Below are 22,953 nucleotides of genomic sequence, written 5' to 3'. Positions count from 1 at the left end.
GGAGCTTAAGGGTGCTACCTTCCCCACTGTACAGGTCAGGAAACAGACTCCCAGAGGCGATGCCAATGGATTCCAACCAGCCCATCTGCCTTCAGTGCACCCTCTTTCCCACCTCCCAGGATTTCTCAAAAGGTTTGCCATCGCCCACCTGTATCAGACTCTCCTGGGCTCTTGTTCAGCTTGCAGACTCACGGGCTCCTCCCCAGCCCCCTAAATTAGAATCCCCAAGGTCAGGCCCAGGAGCCTCTGTTTAACATGCTCTTCCGGGAGATCCCTCCAGACCACAATCCTCTCTTCACCCCCCCCCCCCCATGACCTGTGCGCTGATGTCTGCAGCGGGAAGGGCTGGCGCAGACAAGGGTTAGCCCAAAGCAGGACGTCCTCAGGTAAGATGTCCAAACTCAAACATGGATTAGGGCCCGTGAGGTGGGAGTAGGGCTGACCCTCAGGAATGTGTTCGGAGTGAGCTAAGCTTTCAGGAAAATTAGAAAGAACCCCAGGCCCTGAGTCTGTCCGAGCTTAGATTCCCAGCATGAAGGCTGCCTCAGGAAAGCTGATACAGCAAGAAAAAGCAAGAACTTAATACGTACTTAGAGGGGCCTGGCAGCCCACTCAGGGCCACCCCGTGGAGACCCCACGAGCCCCAAGCTATAATCCAGGCCTGGTCCCTCAACACCTGGCCAGGCGGGCCAGGCAAAGGCAGAATGGGCTTCCAGCTGGACCTGGAGCTTCATATGCCCCCTGCTCCCCCGACTAAGACACGGGCTTCCCTGGAGGAGGGTGAGGGAGTGAAGGTCCTTGTCTCTACTCAGGTCTAACAGCCCCTGTTGGAGGAGGGACATGGAGGGGAGGAAGGAGCAGGTCAGGGCCAGGACCACAGACACTCTGGGGACCCTGCTGAGATGGCAAGAGTCCAGAATTCTAACAGTTTGTGGGTAAAAGATTCCAAGATTCTAAGTTTGCAAAAGCCCATAATTCTAAGATTCCAATGGAAGGACTCCATGTTTTTAACATTCCATCACTATATGAGTCTATCCTGCTAATTCTTGAGACTTTGAGACCCAATGTTCACCGTTGGTCCCCAAACCTGAGGACCCTGGCAGGGACAAAGCATAAAGAAAGAGCAAGAACGAGACAGAGGAAGAGATGGCAAGGGCGACAGCTAAAAACAAATACTAGCAACAGCTCCATCCTTTGACTCTGAGTCAGAGGTGGACGTGGACAAGGGCCCAGACCCTTGTGATGCTGAATTTCTCTCCCTGGTGGAGTGGCAGAATTGCGCACACTTGGCTGCCCCAGTTGAGCAAAGCCCCATGCAGGCCACGGTGCCCACTGGCTGGTGGGCTAGAGAGCTCAGCTCAGAAGCCAAGTGCGGACCCCACTAGCTAGGTTTGAGGAGGGACTCACCTGGAGTGGATCCCCCCACCCCCAAAGAGGAGGCTGCAGGGCCAGGGTTTTGCCGAAGAATCTTTCCCAGGTACACCATCTTCCTGCACAGAGCCAGTCTTTTTTATACACGGGGCACCCATAGGGTCTTGCTGCAAACCCAGAGCCAGGTGCCTTCCTGCTGACACTCGGGGTATAGCATCACGGTCATACAGTCCCTGCCCCACTCTAAGGACCCTTTGACCCTTTCTAGTTGAGGCTAGTGCCTATAGGGATCTGGGAGGCCAGCCCGAGGAGGTGCCTCTGGCTTGCTCAGAGGTCAGTAATCAGCCTGCTTGCTTTCCCTTCCATGGACAGGGACTCTGATGGGCAGGGGACACAAGGTCGAGCCCCTGAGGCTGGCCCAGGGTAGGCCTGGCAGGAACCTCACTCACAGCCAGCCTCTTTGGAGTACAGAGAAGAGCAATTACTGGTTGGTCGGGCTCAGCCCCAAATCCTAATCATAGCTGCTATTTCTTGAGTGCCAACAATGTGCCAGAGGCCATGCTTACCTTTCACACGCAATGTCTCGCTTAATCCTCACAGCTCTGTGAGGAAGGTACAATTATTATTCCTGCTCCACAGACTAGGAAACTCAGAGACGTGCATGGGGGCTTTCCCAGGTCACACAGTTGGCCAGTGGTCTCGGACCCAGCCTCTGCCCTTACAGTCACTATGCTATGCTGCTACCCGTGATCCCCACTCAGCCCCTCTCCACTGTCAGAACTTTACCAGTCAAATCCCAGATCTCCAGGGGGCACTCTGTTTGGGGGTACCTGGACATCCTAACCTAGAGCCACTGTCCAAGCCGCTGTCCCAAGGTGTTTGCTCCAGCCTGTACCATTCAGGCCAGAACTCTCAACTGGGGAACAGGACGGGGTGTCTGGCAGGGTTTCACAGAACCTTGTTTCCTCTGGTCATAAACATGGGTTTTCCTGATAATGTTGGAGGGTCAGGAAGTGATGTGGCTGGGGTTCTAATGGCCATGGGTCAGACCTGGACCCCCACTGCTGTGACCAAGGAAATCTCACCAGCTGTCCAGGAGCTCCTGACCCTGTTACTCCAATGCCTTTGTAGGAGTATTTTTAGCAGAACCTTTTTTTTTTCCAAAATAAATGTGAATTGTATCACTTGGACTCAATAGACTTTTTTATTCGTTTGTTTTGGTTTGTTTGTTTGCTGGAGTTCCTCAAGGAACAAAGTGGGGTTCCTAGAGGTCCTCAGCAGGGAAAAGGAGGAGTTTTCCAGGACTAGGGCTGGGGTTGGAGCTGGGGTGGGGATTTGGCCTGGGCTGGGGAGGAACACTGAGCTGGAGCAGTAACTCGCAAGTGTTCTAAGAACACACCTTCATGTTTAAGAGTTTGAGCTCTGTTGTCAGGGGTCCTAAGGTCTGAATACCAACTCTGTCATTTGTTAGCTCTTTTTCCATGGAGAAGTCATATAAATTGCTCTAAGCCTCATTTTCACGTCTGTAAAATGGGGCAATAATATCTAACTCCCAGAGCACAGGAGAGGATTAATTGTAATGAAGCATGTCAAGGGTTTAGCACTCACCAACCTTAGTTCTCAGGGTTTTGCTGGGAAGGACCAGGGCCCACTCAGCTGTGTTCTCCATTCGCAGGACAAGGTCTGACCTACACAGGATCTCAGTTAATGTTTGTCCAATAAATGTCAGTTCAAGTTCTGCTAAAATAAAAAATAAAAAAAAAAAGCCCTAGCCAGTTCGGCTCTGTGGTTAGAGCGTCAACCCACGGACCAAAGAGTCACGGGTTCGATTCCGGTCACTTGGTTGCGGTTCAGTCCCCGGCCCAGGTCAGGGTCATGTGGGAGGCAACCAGTCGATATGTCTCTCTCACATAGATGTTTCTCTCTCTCTCTCTCTCTCTCTCTCTCCCTGCCCCTTCCCTCCTTCCCTCCCACTCTATCTGAAGATAAAATGGAAAAATATCCTCAGGTGAGGATCTAAAAAAAAGTAAGGGACATTCGAGAAGGGTTTGTGATCAAATACATTAGGCAAATTTTGGACTTGGGCAGGCTTTTCTTTAGGATAGTACAGAGCCTTTAAATATGTTTAAAATATGTATAGTCAACTGATCTTTGACAAAGAAGCAAAGGCGATACAATGGAACAACGATAATCCTTTCAACAAATAGTGCTGGAACAAATGAAAATCACACGCAAAACATAAATCTAGACACGGACCTTACATCTTCCACAAAGATTAACTCAAATTGGATACAGACCTAAATGTAAAACATGAAACTATGAAACACCTAGAAAATAACATAGGAGAAAACCTAGGTGACCTGGGATGTGGTGGTGACGTTTTAGATACAACACCAAAAACACAATCCATGAAAGAAATAATTAATAAGCTGGACTTCATTAAAATTTAAAACTTCTGCAAAACACAATGTCAAGAGAATGAGAAGAAAAGCCACAGACTGAGGGAAATATTTGCAAAAGGCACATCTGATAAAGGACTGCTGTCCAAGATATACTAAGAACTCTGAAAATTCAACAATAAGGAAACAAACAACCTAACTAAAAGATGGGCCAATAACCTGAACAGTCATCTCTCCAAAGAATACAGACCGCAAATAAGCATAGGAAAAGATGCTTCAGATCACGTTATGAGGGAAATGGCCAAAATCGGGAACACTGACAACACCAAGTGCTGGACAGGATGGAGAGGTACAGGAACTCTCCTTTATTGCTGATGGGAGCACAAACTGATACAGCTACTCTAGAATACAGTTCGGCATTTTCTAACGAAACTAAACATTCTCTTATAATACAACCCAGCAACTGTGCTCCTTGGTATTTACCCAAAGAGTTTAAAAACTTATGTCAACAACAACAACAACAAAACATGCACATGGATATTTATAGCAAGTTTATTTATAATTGCTAAAACCTGGAAGCAACCAAGATGTTCTTAGAAGGTGAATGGATAAATAAACCATGATACATCCAGACAATGGGATACTATTCAGTGCTAAAAAGAAATGAGCTATCAAGCCATGAAAAGACATGGAGGAAATTTACATGCATATTATTAAGTGAGACAGGCCAAGCCAAAAAGGCTACATATTGAATGATTCCAACTACATGACATTCTGGAAAAGGCAAAACTATGAAGACCCTGAAAAGAGCGGTGGTTGCCAGTTTTGTGGGGAGAGAAATGAACAGGCAAAGCACAGAGGATTTTTTAGGGCAGTAAAAATACTCTGAATGATACTATAATGGTAGATAGATGTCATTATATGTTTGACCAAGCCCCTAAAATGAACCCTAATGTAAACTATGAACTTTGGTTGATAATGATGTGTCAGTGTAGGTTCATCTGTTGTAACAAATGTACCACTCTGGTGGGGAATGTTGATAATGAGGGGGTTATGCATGTGTGAGGGCAGAACTTCACAAACATTACTATGGCTAAAATTTTGCAAAGATGTGAAACAATGGAACTGTCACATGTTGCTGCTGGAAATGTAAAATGGTACAAGAGCTTTGGAAAACTGCATAGCAGTCACACCTAGATATTTAAGCAAGAGAAATGAAAGCAATATTTACAAAAAGAGTTATACAGGAATGCTTTTTTGTAACAGCCCCAGTGGAAACAACCCAAATGTCTAGCAACAGGTGAAAAGATAAACAAATTGTGATATATCCCTTGAATGGACTATTATTCAGCAATAAAAAGGGATAAACTGCTGATATACACAAAGACATGCACGAACCTCAAAACACCATGCTGAGCAAAAGAAAAGAGACACAAAAGACTATAATTCCGTTTATATTAAATTTTATAACAGGCAAAGTTAATCTATAGTGACAGAAAGATCAGTGGTTGCCTGCAGCTGGGTACAGGGGAGGGGACTGACTGCAAAGCAGTAGGAAGGATGTTTGGGGGGGGGATAATGGAAATTTTCTCTTTTCTTTTTAAATATAATATTATTTTTTCCATCATCTATCTTCTCTACCACCTCCACCCATCCCCCTCAGTTGGAAATTTTCTATATCTTGATTGTGGTGGTGGGTATAAATATTTGCCAAAATCACCAAAATATACCCTCATAATGTGTGTTTCATTTTACGTAAATTATAACTCAATAAGATTGATTTTTTAAGACAAAACACAGCCTATATTTTGTCTTAGATTCAACAAACACAGAAGTATTTTGCCGACATATTAAAGCTTCCAAATGCTTTACTCCAAGTTCCTGTACTTAGCTCTTCCTCTCCCATGGATAACGAAGAGTTTGCAAACCGACTGTGGTCCCGGGACCCCACTTTGAGGAGCACCGCCCGACCCCACTTTGTCAACTCCTCGGGTTCTCTATCAGACACCCCGGGAGCCTTACCTTCCAAACCTAGGTTGGAAAAGCGGGAAGGTGAGGGGGGAGGCCCCGGACAAAGCCCGGGGTCACTGGGTCTTGAACACGGGCTTGCTCAGCAGCCGCAGCACCCGGTACGTGTTGAGCCCCGGCACATCGAAGCCCGGGGACAGCCCGTGGCGGTCCAGCGGGTAGAAGCTGACGAGCTGCCCGTGCTGGGCCTCGAGGGACAGCCAGGTGTCGCCGAGCGGCAGCGCGCACGGGAACTGGCGGGCCACGTGCAGCTGGAAGACGCGGCCGCGCAGGTGGCGCAGCGCCAGCGTCCGGAACGTGGGGGGCACCAGCGCCTCGACGCGGGGCCCGAACTGGCGCAGGCGCAGCTCGCCCGCTGGCCCGGCGCTCACCTCGTAGAAGGTCAGGTTGGCGAAAGTGAAGTAGCCCTCAAAGGGGCGCGCGCTGGGTGGCGGGGCCGGGCTGGGCTCGGCCTCCCTGAGGGCCCTCTCCATGGCCGGCAGGAGCACTTCGTAGGCCTGGGCCACCAGGTCGGGCCCAGGTGGCCGCGGCCCGGCCAGCAGCAGCACGAGGCCCAGCTGCAGCGGCGGCACCAGGGAGAAGGTGGCAGCGTAGCCGTCCAGGTCGCCGTCCTTGCGGACCACGCGGTAGCCCCTTTGCGCGTGGAACTCCCAAGGTGTGCCTGTCTCGTTGGCGAAGTAGGCCCCAGGGCAGGCCAGCAGCGGCGCCAGCAGCGTCTTGGCCGTGTCGGGCCGCAGGAGTCGCTGGAGCCCGCTGCCCAGAAGCGCCGTGGCCAGCTTGGCCAGGTCAGCGGGCGTGGAGTACATCTGGCCGGACGGGCGGTACCAGCCCAGGTCGTACAGCGGTGCCGGCCGCCCGCTGCCGTAGAAGCCAGCTGCCAAGCGGGCACGCACAAGAGGGGTGAGGTCGAAACCGGTGTCTGCCATCCCCAGAGGCTCCAGCACGTTCTCGGAGATCCAACGCTGGTAGTCACCCTGAGCCGTGTGGGCTGCCAGGACATGGGCCAGAAGCGAGAAGGCCAGGGTGCTGTAATGGCACCTGGAACGGGAGGTGTGGAAACGCAGCCAATGATCAACAGCCCTAAATGGCCCCTTCCCGCCTGCTCAGACTGTCAGAAATGCCACCAGAGTTTCACTGGACTAGGTGGGTCAAGGAAGGAACCTGCTTCACTGCATCCCAGATGGTCAGACCCAGCAGAGACTTACTAATTCTACTTCTGGAAAGAGGAAGGCCCAGAGAGGGGCAGAAACTTGTCCAGGGTCACACAGCAGGTAGGGGGAGAGCTGGGCTGGGCAATGCACCTGGGGAAGTGGTAAAACAAATCGTATTGATCCTTTACACTTTAGAATGATTTACTTTAGCAAATGGGAAACTAGAGTCTTAGACTGTTCTGGGGGTGTGGAGTGGAATTATAGTGATCATTTAGCTCAAGGATAAGAAACAAGAAGCAGGATTTCACCCCTCTGTCCCTTCTCCCAGCCATGACAGACACCAATAATCAACGAGAGATCTCTCTTCTTTCCCAGAGGAGGTGCAATTTCAGTATCTCTAAAATAGTTCCTCAGTAAGGCACAGGACAGATGAAAATCCACAAATCCTTTTAGACATTCCTGAACTCTAACCCAATCTCCCTTTTCTTTTTATTTCTTTTTATTTTTGTATATGTTTTCTAGAGAGAGGAAGGAAGAGAGAGAAGAAGGGAAAAAAAAACATCCATGTGAAAGAGAAACATCGATCAGTTGCCTCCCATATGCGTACTGACCGGGACTGAACCCACAACCTGGGTATGTGCCCTGACCAGGGATGGACCCCACCATCTTTTGGTGCACAAGATGACACTCCACCAACTGAGCCACACCGGCTGGGGCCCAGCCTCCCTTTCCTAGAGATGTGGAAGGTGAAGTTCCAAGAGGCAAAGTGCCTCCTCCAAGGTCATAGCAAGTTAGTGGCAGAGCTGACAGGGGGACTCCAGCACGCAGGTGCCTAAGCATTACCTGGGCCTTCCTTCCTCAGGGAAGTGGGGCCTGAGGTTCAGCATTTGGAGAAGCCCATTTGAACAGGCCTGGAAGGGTGCCTCTGTAGCAGGGCAGTGCCCGCTGTGCTCTGTCCAGCCCCACTGCTCCCAGAGTTGGGCTTCTCTGTTCAGTGGCCACCCCCACTATCCACTCCCTATCGCATCAGTATCCCATTTATTTCCGTGATGGCACATCTGTATTTATCTTGTTTATCTGTTCACTGATAAGAATGTTCACTGTTGACTCACAAGAATGCAAACTCCATGAGGAGGGACCTAATTAGATTGGTTCGCTTCTGTATCTCAGTTTAGCACCTTCTGGGCACAGAGTAAGTGCTCAATAAATGAGTTGATGAATGGAAAAAATGTGAGGTTCAAACAGAACCTGCCTTGCTGTACCACCCCTCTCTGGGCCTTAGTCTTTCCAGCTGTGGAATAGGGGTTGTATTCAGTGACCCCAAGGTCTGTTCCAACTCTGACCATCCAGGATGAGGTGATGCAGTCTCTCTTGGGGGAGTGGGGAGGGGTGGAATATGTCTCCTCAGAAGGTTCCTAACATTGGCATTGGGAGAGCACCAAGGAGCACTCCTCACCTGGTTCCCGGGTCCGCTACCAGCACATCGTCCTTGAGCAGGCTCAGGGCCTCCTGCATGCTGCCCCTCCACAGCAGTGAAGTGGATCGGAGCCTTCTGGGCAGCCCTGGGGAGGAGCAGTGGTCAGACCTGCTGGGCTAGCTGAGGGGGATAGTGGGCCTTTGGGTGCACCTCCCCACACCTTCCATGGGTTGAAAGATAACAACAAACAAATTACCAAAAAAAAAAAAAAAATAGTCTAGCATGGACTCTCATTCCACTTGTATTTTATTGGGCAAGCCACTTAACCTCTCATGCCCCAGTCCCCTCACCTATAACATGAGGGAAATAATTCTTGAATCATAGGGATGATGTGAGGATTAGGTAAAATAAAATGCTTAGCATCGTGTCTGGTCATGGTAACTGCTCAAAAAATAAGTTTGATTCCATAAAATTCTTAAGCTCAGTGGCCAAACAGCTTTAGACTTTTCTAACCACTTGGACTTTTCTGTTTATTAGATGTGACAAGTATTGGAAGGATCACAGGATTGGGGTTCTACATCCACTTAGCAATAGATTTCAAACCTCTGTTTTGTGCCAATGACTGTTCTGGGTACCAGGGATTCAGTAGTGAACAAAATCCCTGCCCATGTGGAGCTCACATTCTGATGGAGGGGACAGACAACAAGCAAATAAATATGCATGCTACAGAGAAAATAATTTGGTCAGAGGAAGGCCTTGCAGAGGTGACCCTGGAGCAGGTAAGACCTGGAGAAGGTAAGAGAGCACCGTTGTTTAAGAAAAGAATGTCTCAGGTAGAGAGACCAGCAAGTGCAAAGGTCCTGAGGCAGGAATGTCTTGGAATGTTTGAGGAATAGCTTAGAACAGCCAGTGTGGCTGGAGAAGAGTGAGAATGGGGAGACTTTGGAGGTGAGAGATACTAAGGTGTGGGTGCTAGATCCTAAAGGGTGCCATATGCTACCAGAAGGACTTGGTTTCTTCTTTGAGTGGGATGGGGCCACTGCAGCGGTTACGAGTGATGTAATCCAACATATATGTTATCAAAGTTGCTCTGGCTGCTGTGTGAACACAGAATTTGGGGGCAATGGCAGAAGCAGGGAAACCACCCTGCTTCATGATACCCAACCGTGTCTACTGATTGAGACCTCAGGCCTGTAAGCAGACTTGCAAAAATCCATGTTTAAATGATGATGGCTTGGATAGGGTGCTGGCAGTGGAGATGGTGAGGAGTGGATGAATTCTGGACATATTTTGACAGTGGGGTCAACAAATCTGCTACTACAGAGGATGTGGAGGTGTGAGAATGAGAGCCATCAGCTTGATTCCAAGGCTTTTGGCCTGAGTGACTGGGGGATGGAGTCCCAAGTCCTGAGTTTAAGTTCTGACTCTAGCACTTCTTGCTGTGTGACCCCAGACCATGTGATTTACCTCTCTGAGCCTCTATTTGCTCATCTTTAAGTGGACTGAAGCACCTGCAGTGGTTCCCTGGGAGGTGTTGCAAGACTTAATTAAGAGAATGGATGAAAAGCTCCAGAAATGAGAGAAAGCTCTAGATTAGGATGGGGGTCAATCACAAAATACTTTGAGAGCCTAGAACAGAGTTATTCAGGCTGCTGTATGCTCAGCTGGCCCTTTTGGGACTAAGAGGAGACCTGTGGGATGTTTTTAAACTGACCAAACAGCCCTATGCCGGGTTCCCTGCATACAGGTGAAGAACGATCCACAACACACCCCTAGAGGGAGCCCTGCAGCCAGATTATAACCAGAGGTGGATTTAACAGGAGGCTCAGGGAGTTTCAGCCTCAGGGTCCCTCACCTGCATGGCACCTTTCAAGACCTATCTTTAATTTTGAATTTATAACATTGTATTCTTAAAGAGGACCCCCAAAATTATATCTGCATCAGGCCCCACTAAAACTAGGTCTACCTCTGGCTGTAATAGCCAAAGCTACATTGACAGGTACTTGCTGTGTGCCAGGTACACTGCTAAGTGCTTTACACTCATTAGCTCATTTAACCCCTCATAATGGCCTGAACTACAGTCATTTCACAGAGGAGGAAAGCAAGGCTCAGAAAATTTAAGTGACCTGCCCAAGATCACACAGCTAGGAGGAATTTCTGGGCGCATGCCCTAACGACCAGGCCACCCTTCCACAAAAACTGATCCTGTCCTACCTGCGCTACCCTAGGAGACTCCATCCCCTCACTGAGCCCCAGGTTCACCATCTGCTAATGGGAACGATAACCAACCACGTCCACTGACTGAGACCTCAGGCCTAAACTCACTTTGTAAAATGATGAAGTGGTGAGCACTAGCAAAGAATTCCTACACATTGAGGTTAACAAATTGCTGACTGCAAATATGAGCAATAAGAGGCATTTGGTGGGGAGACACATGGTGTTTGCCTTGACTGGGTCATTCGCTGAACAGCACAGCCCCCTCCCGCCTACACAGAACACTTCTTTAAACCAACCCTCCTCAGTCACAGGTGACAGATGGGCACAAAGGCCAATGGAGGGTCCTTCAGAAGCTTCTAGAGTGGCGGTTCTCAACCTGTGGGTGGGGACCCTTTTGGGGGGTCGAACGACCCTTTCATAGGGGTCGCCTAAGACATAACAGTAGCAAAATTACAGTTATGAAGTAGCAATGAAAATAATTTTATGGTTGGGGGTCACCACAACATGAGGAGCTGTATTAAAGGGTCGCAGCATCAGGAAGGTTGAGAACCACTGAGCTAGAGCAACCCCTCAGCGTCCAGCCTGTTCTGATCTAGTACTGCCCAGTACCCCAGTCTTCTCCTGCTCTTCCATCATGTCAACTTCCTCTTGGCTTATTATATCGCCACTATTATTATTTTTTACATTTATTTTTAATAAGTAATTCATTTACATGATTCGAAGTTCAAAAGATACCAAAGGGTGTATGATGAAAACATTTTCTCTTACCATCTCCCCAGCCAGTTACTCTCCCTGAAAACAACCCAATGTGTCGATCTCTTTAGTTCCCTTCCAAAGATATTTGACTTATCTTTGATATGTATTACTTATGCATATGGTAGCCTACAATATGGGCTATGAGCTTTTTTCCTATTTAACATTGTATCTTATTCTATCTCAGTACAGAAAGAATATTATTACTCTTTTTTTATGGGCTACAGAGTATTTGATTGTATAGCTGTATCATATTTTATTTATTCTTTCTCCTATTTATAGATATTTAGGTTGTTTCAATCCTTTGCTATTACAGTGCTGTACTGAATAACTATATACATATCTCCTTATCACACATGTGTGAGTACATCTGTAAGAGCATTTCCTAGAAGTGAAATTGCTGAGTCAAAGGATATATATGTTTTTAACTGTGATAGATATTATAAGAACCCTTCCTACAGGTTGTACCAACTTAAATTCCCACCACCAACATATAAGAAGGCCTGTTTCACCATAACCCCACCAATTCAGTGCACCCACCATTTGGGTCTTTGCCAGTCTGAAAGGGAAAAGATGTCTCTTTATAGTTTTAATTTGCATTTATTTTGTTATGAATAAGGTTGAGCATCTTTTAATATTTTTAAATATTCTTAAGAACCATTTGTAGTTCCTTTTCTGTGAACTGTTTATTTTGTTCCCATCCTTTACCCATTTTTCTGTCGGGTTGTTGGTCTTTGTATTGATTTGTGGGTGATCTTTATATATTAAGGGAAATTAGGTCTTCATTAGAGAACTGTCTGTGAGTATTGACCTGTTGACTTGTTCTTGATCTAGTAAGCAGATTGTGACCTGTAAACTTGCTTTTGACCTACCAGCTGACCTTGATTTGTCCACTTGATCTAAATTCCTAGGTTTCACCTCAGCTTTTACCTCACTAGATCTTTCCACCCCTGGCCCACCGCCCAGAGAGGGTGAGATATGGCCAGTTCAGGAAGCAGAGCAGAGAGCGGGCCCAGCCTGCCTGGAGGAGAATCTGCTCCTCGATTCCCCTACCTGAACTGTTTCGGGCCGAGCAAGATAAGTTCAGAAGCACCCACCTGAGAGCTGGCTGGCCATCCTTCGGAGGGTGACCGGCGAAGGCCTCGGGGCTGGGCCCACCTCCTCCAGCCCATCCATCAGGCTTTGTCGTTCGGGGGCTGATGCCACGCCCAGCGGGTTGTTAATGGTGAAGGTGCTGGCATACCGCTCCAGAGGGTCATCTAGAGAGGCTACAGTGCCCTCCTCCCACAGGCGGTAAAGCATGAGGACTGGAAAGATCTTGGAGACACTGGAGATCCTGGACGATGTTGGGGGCACAAGGGTGCAGAGGGCATCCTGTTAGCCCCCCAAGCCATCTCTGCCCTGCGCCCCAGCCTCCAGCCTTCTAGCATTCTAGGAAAGAAAGCACTGAGTCCACCTTATTCAGCATCTCAGATGGAAATGCACCAGCCTCTGTAGAACTGGCTTTGGGATGCTTGACAATATACCAGAGGCAGTGGGGCTGGGCTGGATGATCGGCCCTCCCCCAGGCCCTTCCCACTGTGGGACAGACCTGGGTTGGGTAACACCTCTGCCTCTCACTGGCTGAGTGGTCTTGGACAAGTACTAGACTTTCTGAGATTCAGCTCCCTTGTTCATTTCACAGGTTGTAGAAAAGACTGAACAAGACTGTGCACATAAAGTGTTTGGCAACACACCTGTCAGGGAGTAAGTGCTCAGACAGAGTATGCTTGTTGTCCCCATACTTGGCCCATAGCAGGTACAGTGTGAATGGAACTTTGTAATCCTCACAGTATCTCTGGGAGCAAATGTGTTCACTTCGTATTGTGAGCTTTAAGGATCCTGTGGGCAGCACCTAGGAGGGGAGACTCTGGGTGTGCAACAGAATATCCCCAGTGGCTTCCATCTGGGCCACTGCTGCCATTTGACAGGGACCTGGGAAAAGAGCCCAGGACCTGGTGACGGTTCCAGTGTGGCACATGGAAATGAGGGAGGGATGGGACACAAGGGAGCCTCTTCTAGTTAGGGAGGTTGGGGCTAAGGGCTCTCCAGAAGGGATTCTTTCCTGACCTGTTACCCCTGTGGTGTGATGTTGGGCACTCACTGGACCTCAGTCTCCTCATCTATAAAATTGTCAGGACTTAATAAAGGGCCCTGGTGCTTGGATCTCCCCCACCCCCCGCCGCCCCAGTCATTATTCTCTGGAATCCCACTACCTCCTAGTTCCACCCTGTTCTCCCATCCCTCAACCCCTCCACAGGACCCTGGAGGTCACCCGGCTGACCGGTACATGGTGTACTCATTAGGGGACCCAGAAGCCGGATCAGAGCCGTTCTTCTTCCCGAAGTTCCCAGTCCAGAGCACAGTGTCATTGTGGATGACAACTGCAGACATGGCAGCCAGCCCTGGAGCAGACAGTGCCTGACGCAGGATCCTGTCCACCTGGGAGGAGAAGAGCAGGAGGCTCAGCGTGTGGGTGCAGATACACCCCCACTTGTCATCTGCACACCCTGCCCATTGCCACACCACACCCTGCACAAGCAACCCCGCCTGGCTCCACTCTCCCCCATCACAGTTGCTGGAGGGGAGCCCAGTGAGCCCCCAGACCTTGGGCTCTCACACCATGGGCCCCCACCCCAGCTTCAGTCAGAGCAGCTCCCCTAGGATCTTTTATACGTGGGCTTCTTCATGAGCTTTTTATTCAAAGAAACATTTCCCTGGAAAACTTAAGAGGAGGGAGGAGACAAAACTACTGACCTAGTCAGATCCTTCCTTGCCTTACGCTCTAGAACAGTGATTTCCAAGCAGTCTGCCACAGAACTTTTCTTTTTAATCCTCACCCAAGGATATTTTTCTGTTTATCTTCAGATAGAGTGGGAGGGAGGGAGAAACATCGATGTGAGAGAGACACATCAACTAGTTGCCTCTCGCACAACCCCAACCTGGGGACCAACCGCAACCAAGGTACGTGCCCTTGACCGAATGGAACCCGCGACTCGTTGGTCCACCGCTGAGCCAAACCAGCCAGGGTGGCCACAAGAACTTTTAAAACATGCAATACCTAACTATTTAGTCAGGGGCAACTGACCTCTTTTCCCTTAGATTGTCTAATACAAAAATGACAACAGCCAACCCAATAGCCATCTGGGGTTAATGAATCAAAATTATATCTATTTTTTGTGTGTGTCCGATAGGCAAAACATATTTTTTGGTGTGCCACAGAATTTTAGTAATTAGCTTACGTGTGCCATGAAATGAAACAGGTTGAAAACCGCTGCCCTAGAAAACCAATAGGCTAGTCTGACCCCCTAGCATTGGAGAGTTCACTGGTTTTAGAAGGCCCCTACGTTCTCTTTGAATGTTTATTGAAAATACCTCATTCTTTTCAATGATGAAGTTTAATGATGATGATGACAGCTAACATATCCTGGACATTTAGAATGTGCCAGGAACAGTATAAAGTAGTTTTCATGCATTGTCTCATTTAATCTTCATAATCGGTCAGTGCTAACTTCTCCCCATTTTACAGATGAGAAACGGAGTCTCTGAGATATGAAGTGACTAATGGTTAGTGGAGTCACGGTTAGAGCCCCATGCTAACTCCAGCCCCTGTTCTTAATTAATTGCCGGCCCACCATGCCAAGTGATTTCACGTATCCTGCGCTGAGCTGTCTACCTGCAGCTTCCACCCCTGCACTAGCTTTGCCTCTCTGAATCTGTTTCCCCTCTACAGACCGTGATTCACAAGGTGTTCATGTAAAGAGGTTAGCACACACCAAGTGCTCACTAGAAGCAGCCATCGTTATTATTGTTGCTTTTTCTTTCCTATGCACCACCCTCAGGGAGCCACATGGCACCCTTCTGTCCCCTCGTCTTCACAAAAGCTCTTCACGCATTTGCAGACAGTGAGTGCCTCTGCGCTGGCCTGCACCTTCTCTTACGTGGAAGCACCAGCCTCCTTCCCTTCGACCGTTCCTCGGATGACAGTTTCAAGTCCCCCACCACACTGCTGCTCTTGCCTCTGATAGTGTTGCATTGGTCTGTGTGCCTCCTAAGATGAGTCACCCAAGTGGGTGGGGTTTGACTGGCACAGACTAGAGCTAGCTGACAGCCCCCCTCTCCTGTTAGGCATTCCTCAATGGTAAAAGTTATGTCAGGAGGGGGTGTAATTATTTTGCAGTGGTGTCTGTGACGTGGGCTCTGTCATCCTCTCCAGTCTCATCTTTCTCCCTCCACCTATGGCCCCACCAGAATGAATTTCTTCATAGTTCTCTGTTTGTACCTATTCTGCTGACGCTGGGTCTTGGCACATGCTGTTCCCTTTATCTGGAGTCCACCCTCCTCTCCCCCAAGCTCCCTTACTATTCACATGCATAACTGGGCATCTCCTGTTGTTCACCTCTCAGCCTCGCCACCACTTCCCCCAGAAGCCTTCCCTGACCCCAGGGTCAGTTCCTTTGTGCCCCTCCCCCCCGGCAAACAGTCCTCTAAACTTTTTCTGTCCTCACTCTTACCCCTATGTTATCAGTGTTCATTGTCTTGACTGTTCCCTCACTCCCAGACTGGGAGCTCTTCTTAAAAATACGACAGAAGCTTCTTTCTATCAGGTCCCTGGTGTCTAGCACAGATTTGGTGTTCAAAAATTACATAATGGCCTGGCCAATGTGGCGCAGTGGTTTAGCATTGACCCAAGAGGTCGCCAGTCAGGACACATGCCCAGGTTGTGGGCCCGATCCCTAGTGGGAGGTATGCAGGAGGCGGCCAGTCGATGTTCTCTCTCATCGGTGTTTCTATCTCTCTCTCCCTCTCCCTTCCTCTCTCTCTAAAAATTAATAAATAAAAACAATTATAGAATGAATGAGTGAGTGAATGAGAGTATACCCTCCCCTTTATCACCTAGGCCTAGTGCACACCCTCCTGGGTCATCACTGACCTTTTCCAGGGCCTCCTTCAACACAGGGAGGGGGTGTGCCAGGGGCACAGGCTCGGGGTACTGGGGACACATCCTCAAGGGTGCAGAGGTCGCTTCTGGTCCCAAGGAAGCTGCAGGGAATATCACATGGTGAGAAGGGGACAGGATAGGGGTCTAGGGGTCATCCGAGCTGAGGTGGGAAGGTGGCAGCAAAGGCCAGAGCCATACCTTGGGGCCAACCCTCTCAGCTGGCAAGAGCCTCACCAGGAGGTATCAGTGCAGACACCAGCCATGGGCATCAAGGAGCAAAGAGCAGAGTCTGCCCGAGGAGAAGGGACAGTTCCAAACATGCCACCTGCTGCTTGGCCTTCAGGATACCAATTAGCCCACGGTTCCTGGGGGGCAGCCCTTTTCTCTTGCACGGCCAGCGTCCTCCCTCCATGTGATCAGCAGACTTAGACAAGTCCCAGCCCCTCGGGGCAGGTTCAGCCATGTGTGTCTGTCTCTTTCCCCAGTTCTGATTATAGGTGTGGGTGGAAAAGTGGATGCGGGGCCCCACTTAGTCTTCAGACCTAAAGCACAAGGGAGAACTCATTCTGTCACCAGAGCCGTGTGTCCAGGCACAGGGAACCTGAGTCTCATTCTGCTTTGGTCTGGCTGTGTAGCTTCATTGGAACCTCGGGGGAGAAGGTGTGGGCCTTGGCAGGGCGGGATTCTGGAAGGGAGAGCATCCTAACAGCTCCCATCCTCTGAGGACGGTGTGGAGTGGTAAGGGTCCAAGCACCCTGAGGAACTACACTCTTCAAATCCTTCCACTGCTTCCTGAGACTGCCCAGGCCAAGACAAGGCTGGAGGTTCACTGTGGCCATAAACTCTTTAGCTGCCCCCACCTCTTGACTCTGGTTGGCTTTGTGACTTGCTTTGGCCAAAAGAATGAGCCGGCATTGATCATTGATCCTGGGCCTTCCAAAATTAGACCTTAATGGGCCTTTGCTCCTTGGGAATACCCTCCTGGACAAGCCCAGGAGAGCGGCCTTGCGAGAGACCCAGCTCTCCCAGCTGACTTGCCTGCTGCGTTGGAGAGAGCTCGGGTTAGACCAGCAGCAGAACTGCCAGCCAGCCCACAGACTCATGAGAAAGAATAAATCACTTTGTTTGAAGCCAGCAGGTTTGGGGATGGTGCTAGGAGCCTCATTTTATACACAAGGGCATCAAGGCACAAAGAGGTCATATGACTGGCCCAGAGACACACAGTTAGAGTTGCAGTCTCCATGAGGCCTGAGCTTCTGAGTCTAAATCTTATGATAGTCCCCTAAACCCTCGTATCAGGAGTGGCAGCTCAAAGTCCACACGCATCCACGGGGTGCAGAGAAACTCAGGGATATTTCTGCACTCACCGGTCTTCAGCTTGGGGAGGTAATACTGCCACAGGAAGCAGCCAGTCATGAGCACAGAGAGCAAGAAGAAGAAGCTGCAGGAAGCTGGGAAGAGCCACTTCTTTTTTACTTTCAACTGGCTGAGTCGCCAGCCAGCCTGGAAGGGGGAGGACACAGGGCACAGCCCCCATGGGGGTCAGCCAGAAGGAAGAGAGAGAGGGATCCCTCCCCTGGCCCCTTCTATACCTTAAGCTCACCCAGACACGACAGTCCGTGGCTTGGAGTAAATTTCACACCTGTGAAATCAAGGTTCTTCCCAGCATGACCCGTCCAGCAGCTCTGCCATGCATGTAACTCTGCACCTCTGTGCCTTTGCACAGCCTGTTCCTTCTGCTAGGCATGCTCTCTCTCTCCTGTATAATTGGTGATATATCTAGGACCTACTGAAATGCCACCTCCTCCATGAAACCTTCCGCAACTCTTCACCCAGCTCCCCTCCAAGCCTTCGTTGTGGTGCAAATCCAACTCTCTCTTTGGTACAGCAGCTGTTCGACTACGGTTAGCTGATCTACCCAGTAGAGGCTGGTTCCCCGAGGAAGGGGCCGCTTCTTCACTTTCTTTCTCTCCTCCGTGGCCTCTGGTTTACCCTGGTTTGTTTTGTTCACTGTGCTATTCCCAATGCCTAGAGTTGTCCCTGGCACATTGCAGGCCCTAACAAGTATTTGTTAAATGAATGAATGGATGAAAATAAAACGTTCTAGGCAGAGCTGAAGCCCTCTGTGTACCGTTTGCGATTTAAATTCCCTCCTCCTCCCCCCACTCTGACCTTGGTGTTTGTCATCGCGCACGCTTTTCTTCTTTTACTACGTCCACGCATCCACGAAGAGCCTGTGGCATCGTTTGGAACATTTTTAAACTTATGCAAATGATATCTTACTGTATTATCCTCCTGAAACTTGCTTTTTCCCCAATGTATACAAGTAGTTCTGGATTGTTCACGTCAACTTCTGTAGAGTAAGGTGATGTATGAATATACTTCATAGTGTAGTAGAGCATGGAGGTAGGCCAGGCTGCCTTAGAAATGTGATGATTTCATGCATTTGAGGGGGAGCACTGCCCGGGAGTGAAGTGTCTGGGTGGTAACGTATGTCAGCTTCGCCAGGTTCTGTCCAGTGCTCTCCAACGTTGCTCCAGTTTACACTCCCACCACCTGTGATGATCATTGCTATTTTCAACTTGTGTTTTCTCGATTACTAATAAGGTGAAACACCTTTTCATGTGTTTACTGTGTATATTTGGGTTTGCTTTTCTGTGCATAGATTGTTTTTATCCTTTGCCTACTTTTTTTTCTATTCCGCTTTCTTCACTTAGAGTGCTTTATAAGTACTAGATACTCTTGCTTAATAGCGTGTCTTTTAACGTTGTGTTTATGATAACTTTCGTTGAAAGGCAGAATGATGTAGTGGTGAATCTGTGGCCATGTTGCCTGATTTTGAATCTCAGTTCAACCACTTCCTGGCTGTGTGACCTTAAGAAAGTCACTTAACCACTCTGTGCTTCTATTTCACCTATAAAATAGAGATGATAATAGCACTTGCCTCATAAATCTGTAAGGGTTAAATGAGTTAAAATATATAAAGTGTCTTGTCTGACACATTGTAAGACGTTGGTTTGATTGTTGCCAATCAAATTTATCAACGCTGTCTTTTTTGTTTGCTGTGCACGTGTGTGTTGAGTGTGCTTAAGAAATCCTTTCCATGCACAGCTGGTGTGGCTCAGTGGATTAGGCGTCCTCCCATGGACTGAGAGGTCCCGGATAAATTCCAGGTCAGGGCACATGCCCGGGTTGCAGGCTCGATCCCCAATAGGGGGCGTGCAGGAGGCAGCTGATGGATATTTCTCACATAGATGTTTCTATCTCTGTCTCCCTACCTTTCTCTCCCTCTAAATCAATAAAAACATATTTTTAAAAATCCTTTTCACAGAGGTCTTAAGTATAGATTTCTACACTTTCACACAAAAATCTTTTTGGTTATGATGTAAGGAAGGGATTTAATATTTTTTCATATGGATAATCAATCATCTCAGCACCATTTATTAAACACTTCAACCTGCCACCTACTGGCTTGTAGGCCGTCTCTGAAACATGCAAGTGTCTGCACATACTGACACCTGTTTTCTAGGCCCTGTTCCCTTAGGAGTCTCACTGAGTTTCTGTTCCATCCCCCTCTGTCCAGTCCTCCACTCTCTTCCGTAACAAGGGTCATTTACTTACTACGTGCCAGGTGCTGTCCTACAGGAAACAGTCTGGCCAGAGAGGCTTTCTGTGACCTGACTCGACCAACTCCATGGACCCCTTCCTGCCTCCCCTCCTCCCCTTTGTGTCTTTATGCTCCCCCTCCCTGCATCGCTCCTCTCTGTGCCTTTGCACCTGCCATTCCTTCTGGCTTTCCTTTTCCACTCGACAAACTTGTATCCCTCCCTTTACACCCACGGGCAGCTGGGAAGCCTTCTCATTCTCCCCTGGGCAGAACCAGGTCCCCTCCTCTCTGGGCACACCCATGACTATTGTAAATGTCACCCGCACTGGTTACTACTGGCTTCTCCGTCTGTCTCCAAACCATGTGGCGAGGTCTCCGGCACCAGGATCATTCTTTCTTGGCTTGTATCCCTGCAACACCTGACACTCCACCTGGCACTGGCAGGTTCTCAGGAAATGCATTTTGAACTTTACTTTGTCCTGCAAGCTGAAAGACTTAGGTTCCAATCTCAGCCCCACTTCCTGAGTCAGTTGTAACCCTGGACACGTCCCTTCCCCTCTTGGGGCCTCCATTTCTTCAGCTGTTGGAGAGGGCTGGGTTATTTGTAAAGAGTTTACTTTTATATCTAGAAATCTCACTTGATTTCAGAAATATCCTCCAGCTCTAGAATTTGGTATTCATACTGAAGCCATGTTTTATTCATAGTTTCCAAAGATTTAAAACAACCCAAATGTCTTTCGACTGGTGAGTGAATAGACAAACGATGGTACATCCATACATTGGAATACTACTCAGCAAAGTACAGGAACAAACTATTGATAAACCGCAATGATATGGATGAAGCTGAAATGCAATACACTAAGTGAAATAAGCCAGACTCAAAAGGCTACAGACTATATTACTCCATTTTTGTAACATCTAGAAAAGGCAAAACTATGGGGACAGAAAACAACTCAGTGGCTGTCTGGGGTAGGGATGGGGTAGACTACAAAGGGCAGAAGAGGATTGGGGGAGGTGATGGAACTGTTCTCTATTTTGATAAGGTGGTGTTTATAGGACTGTGCGTATTTGTCAAAATTCATAGAGCTGTACACCAAAAAGAGTGGATTGTATTGCACGTAAACTCTAGCTCAGTTTTTAAAAAATGAAGCCGTTAAAGATCCCAAGAACAGGAAGTAGGATGCCTGTACCTGGGTGTCAGAGGAGTGACACCAGACACAAGAGCTGCCCTGTGAATGGGCTCTCCGGCGTGGTCGCAGGTTTGTATGGGGGGGGGGAGTTGAAAGTGCTCCCTTTGCGCCTGAGCAGAGGGCCACTCGGGCAGGGCCAGTGAGGGCGCCTGGTGGGAGGGCTGCCTAATCTCCCTTAACAGGCACCTATGGCATGACATTTTCGGGGGAAGAAAGAGGTGCAGAGGCATTAAATGACTTACCGAGGTCATGGGCAGCAAATGATGGAGCTGGGAGGTAGCTCTGTGCTGTGCATCACCCCACCCTCCGCATGTGGCTGGGGTCCCTGCACCCTCAACTTGGGGCCTTCTTCTGGGGCCCAGCTTCACCTCATGTCTGTCTCCATTCTCAGGATTTATTCCAATAGACCCAAAGGTGCAGCCAGTATTTAACCTCTAAGCTGCTCACCAGCTGCTCACATTTGACTTACAACAGCCAATAGCAATCTCTCCCCTCTCCCTTCCCAGCTGGAAAATTCTGGCAGGCAGAGGACCCAGGAAGAGCCGGGCTCTCCCAAACCCCACCCATGCACAGCCACCCAGCTCCTTCGCCCAGGGGTCTCCAGCCCACAGACCTTCACCTCCTTCTCCTTCTCACTGCCCGCGTGGGACGCCCTCCTCGTCCAGTCATTCAGAAACAATCCCAGGAGCAAGCTGTGTTCTGGGCACCGTGCTACATACACCCTGAGTCTCGGTGCCTTTGGCCAACATCGGTCCCTATGGAGCTAGCAGGATGGTGGAGCCCTCAGACGCAGGGCTCTGGGCCCAGGCAAAGCGCACCTGATTCCAGTTCTGCCCTTACTGGCTGTGGACAAATGACGTCACCTCTTTGAGTCCCATTTCCTCCTCTGCATAATAGAATGGCCTTTGTTCCTGTGCCCCATAGAATTTAGGTAAGGGTAAATCAGGGGACGCATGCAAAACTAGAAAGCTGCTTACCGGTTGGTAGCTAGTGTTGTTACAGTAATTTCTCGGGGAGACAGAGGTAATCAGATCATGGGCACAGAGCTCCGGGGGCTCCAGGGTACCCCTGCACTCTTCCTGGGGCAGGAGTGATGGGAAGGAACCCTACATTGAAAAGGGAGTTGGGGGCACTCCCGCCAAAGACGGAGAGGAGCAGTTTCTGGTTTGTTTTGAGCATTCAGTGAGTTAATACGCATAAAGCCCTTGAACCTTCCTGGCCAGTGGTGCACACTCTAGCAGTGCTGGTGAGGAGGACGAAGGTGCTGTGTGGTGATCTGGGCTCGGGTCTGGAGCCAGCCTCAGTGGGCTGTGCCTCACCTGGGTCTTCATTCTCTCCGAGGCTGGGAGATCCCGGCTCACCGAGGATTCGGGCCCACAGCCCAGGGACACTGCGAGTGGGAAATTCTGTCAGAGTGCAGGCAAAGAGAGATCTGGGGGAGCTGGAAAAAGAGGAGGGGACAGAGCGTGCTAGGATGCGAGGGAGCAAAGCCAGCCCTTCCCTTCATGAAGCTCCGCCTCAAAGGAAGGGGAGGCCGGCTCAGAAAACCTGCACAGGTGACCAACCAACCGTCTGGGGCTGCCCAGGTCTGTCCTGACTTTAGCTATGACACCCCAGATTCCTTGGTCCCAACCAGTTGGTCACCCTGACAGACCCCCAGGGTGCTGAGCCCCAACTCACCCTCTTCTGGAAGGCTCAGGAAGGACAGGGCAGTTCAGGCCCCGCCATGGCTGGCCAGTGCCTCTCGGGATCCCCGGTGCTCCAGGGGACAGGAATGGCGTCCTGGGCTCTGAGACATAGGCTCCACCCAGGCTCCCCCGGGACTGGCAGATGTGGTGC

General features: G+C 49.4%; 1 protein-coding gene across 3 annotated transcripts; it reads right to left on the bottom strand.

Moving 5' to 3' along the window:
• Nucleotides 1-5,430: 5,430 nt before the first annotated feature.
• Nucleotides 5,431-22,891, bottom strand: LACTBL1 (lactamase beta like 1). 3 transcript variants are annotated; one of them, XM_036256767.1, is made up of 8 exons: nucleotides 22,795-22,891; nucleotides 22,434-22,555; nucleotides 17,685-17,820; nucleotides 16,309-16,418; nucleotides 13,660-13,817; nucleotides 12,434-12,672; nucleotides 8,406-8,511; nucleotides 5,431-6,836 (listed from the first exon to the last, which is right to left on the bottom strand). In XM_036256767.1, exons 2-8 carry the CDS (start codon nucleotides 22,443-22,445, stop codon nucleotides 5,855-5,857), a joined length of 1,743 nt encoding a protein of 580 aa, XP_036112660.1. In that variant the 5' UTR covers nucleotides 22,446-22,555; nucleotides 22,795-22,891; the 3' UTR covers nucleotides 5,431-5,854. The 3 variants fall into 3 exon arrangements, with proteins under 3 accessions (XP_036112660.1, XP_036112661.1, XP_036112662.1); XM_036256768.1 differs by having other exon boundaries at nucleotides 22,434-22,504; XM_036256769.1 differs by lacking the exon at nucleotides 17,685-17,820 and having other exon boundaries at nucleotides 22,434-22,504.
• Between the last annotated feature and the right edge of the window lie 62 nt (nucleotides 22,892-22,953).

This window comes from Molossus molossus, unplaced genomic scaffold (genome assembly GCF_014108415.1).
Source record: "Molossus molossus isolate mMolMol1 unplaced genomic scaffold, mMolMol1.p scaffold_m16_p_12, whole genome shotgun sequence".
Classification (NCBI taxonomy): Eukaryota; Metazoa; Chordata; class Mammalia; order Chiroptera; family Molossidae; genus Molossus; species Molossus molossus.
The sequence above is the reverse complement of the archived record's forward strand: the minus strand, read 5'-3'. Positions and strand labels throughout refer to the sequence as shown.

Bases quoted from the DNA above. Each gene is read 5' to 3' on its own strand.
- LACTBL1 (XM_036256767.1), bottom strand. The intron at 13,818-16,308 runs GTCAGTGATGAC...TTCTCCTCCCAG, and splicing joins TGAAGGAGGCCCTGGAAAAG to GTGGACAGGATCCTGCGTCA. The intron at 8,512-12,433 runs GTGGGTGCTTCT...GCTCCTCCCCAG, and splicing joins GATGGCCAGCCAGCTCTCAG to GGCTGCCCAGAAGGCTCCGA.